The sequence below is a fragment of the Poecilia latipinna genome, unplaced genomic scaffold (genome assembly GCF_001443285.1).
Source record: "Poecilia latipinna isolate Pla-1442-1.1 unplaced genomic scaffold, P_latipinna-1.0 Scaffold467, whole genome shotgun sequence".
In the NCBI taxonomy this organism is placed as follows: Eukaryota; Metazoa; Chordata; class Actinopteri; order Cyprinodontiformes; family Poeciliidae; genus Poecilia; species Poecilia latipinna.
The window spans coordinates 1-6,689 of NW_015113083.1; the positions used below are offsets into that span (position 1 = coordinate 1).

The following is a 6,689-nucleotide window of genomic DNA, read 5'->3' on the forward strand; positions in this document are numbered from 1 at the left end:
AGTGGCCTAGTCAAAGTGCAAATCTGAACAGAGACAGTGGACCATGTGTTTGGTTGCTGCAGGACAGGCGGCATCATCCCGACCGTAGCTCAGGCTCTGCACAGAGGAAACATCGAGCGCGTGGTGCAGGAGGCTCTGGACCGGAGCGGCGTGGCGCCGGCCCAGCTGGCTGCTGTGGCTGCCACCGTGAAGCCCGGCCTGGCTCTGAGTCTGGCCGTGGGCCTGAGCTTCAGCCAGCGCTTCGTGAGACACCACAACAAGCCGTTCATCCCTGTCCACCACATGGAGGCCCACGCCCTGACCGTCAGGATGCTGCAGCCGCTGCACTTCCCCTTCCTGGTGCTACTGGTGTCCGGAGGCCACGCCCTGCTGGCCGTGGCGCGGGGCGTCGACGACTTCCTGCTGCTGGGCCGAACTCTGGACGAAGCTCCAGGAGACACGCTGGACAAGGTGCAGATGGCAGTTACCTGGGAAAGTAACTTACTCTGCTGATTACTTGATTTCAAAAGTACGACGGCGTATCAGATCCACTTTAGATGGGAATCAGTACCCTCCAAAAAATAATTTCAGAAACTTTCTGGGGGAGAAAAGGAAATTTCAGAGTGATAAAAAAAAATTGCTAGACACAATCAGAAATGTTGAGATTATCGGAATTTTTCTAAAAAAAACAAACAAAAAAAAGGATATTTCTGAGTTTTGAAAGTTTTTTTTTTTTTTAGAAAATTTTAGAAATCTCAAAATTTCTGTTTCTTATCTGTATGAATGTTTGTATTTCGCTTTTGTTTTATGGGATTTATGGATGGAAATGAGCATTTATCTAAATCCAACAACACTGTACGTTCATTAACATGCACTGGTCAGATTAGGTGTCGTGGTTCTGTTGTGGTTCTGAACCGACGTCAGCTGTTTGACCCTACAGGTGGCGCGCCGTCTGTCCCTGAGGAAACTGCCGCGCTGCGCCGCGCTGAGCGGCGGCCAGGCCATCGAGCTGCTGGCGCAGGACGGCGACAGGAAGAGGTTCTGCTTCAGGACGCCGATGGGACAAACGCCCGACTGCTGCTTCTCCTTCGCCGGGCTGCGGAACCAGGTCACCTTGCTGATCCAGAAGCAGGAAGCCGAGGAAGGTAGGACGGTTCTGGACTTCCTGTGCAGCTTTAGCCTTCCTGACCACAGCGATCCATTTCCAGGCGTAGAGGAAGGAACGGTGCTGTCGTGTGTGAACGACATCGCTGCCGCCACGCAGCACACTGTGGCCTCACACCTGGCGAAGAGGACGCACCGGGCCGTCCTGTTCTGCAGAACCAACCATCTGCTGCCGTCACAAAACCCGACGCTGGTGAGAAACCATCCACTGGGTCCGATCCAATCCAATCCGTTTGTTTTTATTTCATCACATTCAGTTCAGTTAGCTGCCAACCAGAGCATCGAGTTAATCAGTTTAAAAAGTTTCTGAGGAAACCAGCTGAGCATTGAGTCGTTGACACGCAGCAATCACTCCTCCTGACCAGCAGGGGGCAACGGCAGAGAGAGAAACTTCCGTTTGACAGGAAGAAACCTCCAGCAGAACCAGAACTAGAACCGGCTCAGTCCAGCAGCCATTTGCCACTTTGTCAATATCTGCGTTCCATTCACAGTAAAATTATGCAGATCGGAATAAAGAAAATAAATTAGCTTAATTGAAACAAGATTATTTCAGAAAAACTCGTTTTTCAACAGAGTTTTTGCTCTAAGATGAGATGTTTTTTCATCTGTACCAAAATTCACAAAACTACCATAGAAACATTTGTCACATCACACAAGTCACATGTTCAACAACAGAATGTTGCTGCTGGCAGAAGCGACGAAGAAGACGACAGGAAGTGGTGTAAGGATGAAGAGTCTTGAAATTCTCTGCAGGCAAATATTTTATCTGCTGGGGAAGAAAACTGTAACTTCAGAATCAGTATCGGTTATTTAAAAATTAAAAAAGAAAGCTGCAGTGTTTCCATAGCAACCCAGCATATCCATACTTTTAGATTTGACACAGAGGTTTTTCCAGGTGTTGTCTGGAGGTGTTGCCAGCAACCAGTACATCCGTAAAGCTCTGGCGGTCGTCGCCGAGGCAACTGGGTTGCAGCTGCTCTGCCCTCCGTCTCGGTTCTGTACCGACAACGGAGCGATGGTCGCCTGGTGAGTTCTGGTGACCCGGCTGCGGTTGGAAACGGGTCCGGTTCACCTGAGGCGTTTGGTTTCCTCCCCGCAGGAACGGAGTGGAGCGTCTGAGGGAAGGAATCGGGATCTTGGCGCCGGAGGTGGAGGTCAGCTACGAGCCCAGGTCAGTTCCTAACGGGTCAGAACCAGTTCACGTTCTGCTCAGGGCTTCACTTCCTCTCATTCATATTTTAAAGAAAAGACTGTTTACTGTAGATTTTTGGATCATAAAATAACCAGTACATTCTACCGTACTGACCCGGTTCCTGGTGTTAGCGGATCAAACCCTCAGACTGACATGAGCTGCAGGTTCTGACCCGTTCTGCTGGTTCTGCTGCAGAGCTCCGCTGGGCGTGGACATCACAGCCGAGGTGAGGGCCGCCGCCATCAGGCTGCCGTCCATCCGGATCAAGATCCCAGACTGACCGGCAGAGCTCCCTCTGTCCAAACTGTGCAAATATGAGATGTTTATTTATGAATAAAGTATTTTAATATGAAGTTTTATGACTTATTTAAAGGAATCTGATCATAAAGGAATAACTATGAGGTGTGAAGCTTCAGGATCACCAACATTTAATGAGGCGCCGTTTGTAACGTTACATAATCAAAATTGACAGTAATTATTTGGGTTATTTATAACAAAAAAAGGCCTTCATTTTTTTAGTGACATTTTCACTGTTATCAATTTATAAACGTCACAGTTTCAAAGTAGAAATTTAGCTTAACTGAATATTTAGCTGTAAACTAATTGTATAAACTAAACCCAATTAGTCTACAGGATTTAAAGTAAACTAAACTAAACCCTGTAAACTAATTGCGAAATATTTCAAGCTAGTATTCAATTTCGCTTGTCGATAACCGGAAGTTGAGTACCAAAATAAAAACTCAGTCTGGTGAAGCTCTGAACTCCTGCTGGCGCGACTGGCGCGTCTTTTGTTTCGTTTTTTTTCTCAACGTGTGAACATTTCAGCTGTAAACAGTCGTTTCGATATTACAGAAGTTTTACCGATGGGTCTATAGGGTTAGACCCATCTGCTAACCAGCAGGAGTTCATACAAGTTCGCAAGATCCAGCTTTTGTGAACTTCCGGTTATCAGCTGGCGAATTTGAGTACCATAAGTTAAATATTCTGTAAACTTCTGAATTTAAAGCAACAATTCCCTCATTCTGGTATTCGGCTACTAATCTCTTAACTAAGCTGTAATAGGAAAACATTTTTTGTAGAGTGTGACTATTTCTGGTTTTACTCGTAAAAAGACACAGAAATTAATGTGAGTTTTATTCTAATCAAATCAAAACACACGTATTATTTGTTCCACGTTTTTATTTTATAAATTCAGCCTCAGAAGTGGTTTCAAATAAAAAGTTCTACCTGTGGCTCGTCCGCCTGGCAGTTATGTGACCTGTGCACCCTCGTGGTTAGTCCGGGTACTACAGCAGGCTTACATTGGTTCCTACCTTCCCGTTCTAGAACCGTTAATCTAAAGGCATCGATTCTGGACGTGATCCAAACCGATAAAAATCACAGTTACTTAGAAATGTGTGCCACTAAATTAACTTTAAAAAAACACCAGAAGAAGAAGTGTGGATGTAATCTGGGAGCAGAAGTGGTTTAACTCTAGAAAACAGACCAACTGATTCAGTTTCACTTCTTCCCGTTTCCTCTCAAAGAAATCACAGACAGCCGCTACAGCTCATCCCGTTCATATATATTATACTCCTTGGCGCTGATCTGCCCGTCTCGGTCCTGGTCGCTCTTCCAGAAGATGTCGGCCAGGATTTTCTCGTAGAACGGCTCGTCCCGTGGCTTTCCGCCCTTTTCATATTCCAGCTTCAGGTATTCCTTCACCTGGACACAACGGAGCACACCTTCAGGAAGCTCTAACAAACAGCAAAAATGTAACAGCAAACTGCAAAACATGAACCCACTGATTTATCAGAAAGTGAGAAATCATTGGAAGCATTGAGCAACAGGTGTGGGAGGGGCAGAACCACTGCTCAACGCTGCTCCTGAAACACAGGTGTTTCTATATTCAACAAATATAGAACATTTTTTTGTTTTTCTAAAATGTGACGACGTTTTCCCAAAAAAGCGACTAGCAATAAATCTGGCAATGTTTTACAGAGAAAGTGACAAGTGACGAATCTTATAATTTTTTTCAAAAAGCAACTAGTGATAAATCTGCCCACATTCATAAAAGATCAACTATAGACAAATCTAGCAACTTTTCTAAAAAAAAAAAAAAAAAAAGTGAAATCAACCAAGTTGGATCGTTGGAACCAATCAGAAAATTAATCTGCAGTACAACCTTCCACCCAAAGAGGGCAGCACTGAGAAAGCTTTAGGACAAATATTACAGAATTAAGAAAATTTACATGAAAATGTCAATTTACATTGAAACAAAGTTAGAACTCAATCAACCAATTTAGACAGTTTATGTAGGAAATAACTAGATTTGGAGTTTAGTTCCTCTTTAGTAGCTCGAAGCGTTTGGAGAAGGAACGGTTAGAAAATGGAGGAAGGCTCTGCGTTACCTCCGCCTTGGTGAGGCTCCTGTCCTTGTCCAGGTCAATCTGTCCGAAGGCCTCCATGCTGCGGGGGCCTCTGGACACGGACAGCACCTCCACCTCAAACACCACCGTGGCGTTGGGAGGAACTGGACCTTCGTCAGCCGGACACACAAACAAGAACCGCTTTAACCTTAAACGTTTTAAATCGCTCTGCAAAAAACCTGAAATAATCCCAGGAAATGAGTTTCTACTGGAAGGAACATGCATTTTATTCATGAGGAGAAAAAACTAAAGCAGAAATTCGAACCTGGAGTGCAGGAACCATTGCAGCGCCCCCTTCAGGTGGCACAGATACAGCGTTAGTTATCTCAGCCAGCTCCAGCGCATGCAAAGAAAAACCCTCTGAGCATGCTCAGCCTACAGAGGGCGCTGCTGCAAGAGAGGACAAGACAACATGAAGACACGGAGGACGTCCCGGTCCTGCAGGACGTCCACTTCCTGTTCGGCAGACCAACCTTTTCCTGTCGGACCGAACGCCAGCTCCGACGGAACCGTCACCTTCCTCTTCTCCCCGGCGCACATGTCCATCATGCCGACGTCCAGGCCTCTGATGACCTGTCCCACGCCCAGGACGAACCACTGGGGGTGTCCCTGCTTGTCCGACCGGCTGGCACAGAAACAGTCAACATGTTACAGAGTCCGGGCGGACCAGAACCAGAACCAGACTCCAGCTTCAGTTCTTTGAGTTTTTCAGCTCAGATTTCTGGAGGTTTGCAGAATTTGCAGCCAGGAAACAGGAAGGCGCTTTTATTGAGAGGAGTAATGTTTATTATCTTCCCCATCATAAAGCAGCCTGCATCATCCTGGCATGTTATCTCAGCCGCACAGCGCTTTGATCAACTGTGATTGTTTTTTAATTTTTAAATCTGATTTTGATTTTGGGCGCCATTTATAAAGTTACTCAAAAATTAACAATTTGGTTTATTTAGTCTGAGATTAAAAAAAAGAAAATGAAGGTTCATTTTTTAAATTTTTTTATTTAATTTATAAATGTCAGTTTTAAAATTGTATATTTAGTTAGCCAATATTTAGTTATATATTTAGTTAGAACCATAAACTAAATAGCATTTAGTTTATTTTGAAGCTAAATATTTGGTCAGCAAGCCAAGTTACTAGATTCAAATACATATTTAGTTTGAAGCAAAATATCTACTTAGCAAACTAAATATTTAGTCCAGAGATCATTATTTAGCATGCAAGCAAAAATATTTAGCTTCATACTAAATATTGAGTTTGAAGTTAAATATTTAGTTGGCAAGCCCAATTATTAGATTCAAACCAAATATTTAGTAAGCTAAATATTTAAATTCAATATTTAAGATAAAAACATGTTTAGTTAGGAGCTATTTAGTTGGTTAGCTAAATATCGCTAAACAAATATTTTTTGTCAATGAATGAATGAAAATATGACTGAAAAATTGACCCTAATTTTTCCTATTTCACCCCAAATTATTGCTGTTAAATTATGACTGTAACTTTGCAAACCCATATTATTCAGCCCGCTGTTCCCAGTGAGTCTCCGAACCAGAACCACTACGTCTTTAGAGTAAACTGGACCAGTCTCCTGTAGAACCGACCTGCAGTAGAACTGGGAACCATCTTTTTCCAGGAAGCCGTCATAGTGAGCGTTGATCAGGTCTCCCTTCTTGCTCTTCCTGCTGCACTCTTCGGGCCTAAACAGAACCTGGATCTGGACCTGGTCCTGCGGTTCGGCGGCTCCAGCTGCTCCGGCCCAGACGGAACCGAGCTGCCAGCCCAGAAACACGCACACAACGCAGCTCACCAGCCTCCACATCATCCCGCTTTGCATTCGTGGCAACTCCTGAATCTGACGCCTGACGCTGACGCCTGGATGACGTCACAATGACGCTGTGATGCTCGTGGGTTTCTCAGCCCTGCGTTTAGTCTGTCAGGAGCTCCGATATTCT

The 6,689-nt window shown here is 44.6% G+C and overlaps 2 protein-coding genes across 2 annotated transcripts; one reads left to right on the top strand and one right to left on the bottom strand.

Moving 5' to 3' along the window:
* Positions 1-27: 27 nt before the first annotated feature.
* Positions 28-2,688, top strand: LOC106951650 (probable tRNA N6-adenosine threonylcarbamoyltransferase, mitochondrial; the record flags this gene model as incomplete). Its single annotated transcript, XM_015039299.1, has 6 exons — positions 28-450; positions 920-1,124; positions 1,188-1,336; positions 2,039-2,169; positions 2,243-2,314; positions 2,531-2,688. Coding segments are annotated over 6 exons (1,065 nt in total), but the record flags the coding sequence as incomplete, so codon positions are not given.
* A 1,189-nt stretch (positions 2,689-3,877) lies between these two features.
* fkbp7 (FKBP prolyl isomerase 7) lies at positions 3,878-6,689 on the bottom strand. Its single transcript, XM_015039303.1, has 4 exons — positions 6,339-6,689; positions 5,217-5,368; positions 4,726-4,853; positions 3,878-4,039 (listed from the first exon to the last, which is right to left on the bottom strand). Exons 1-4 carry the CDS (start codon positions 6,569-6,571, stop codon positions 3,878-3,880), a joined length of 675 nt encoding a protein of 224 aa, XP_014894789.1. The 5' UTR covers positions 6,572-6,689.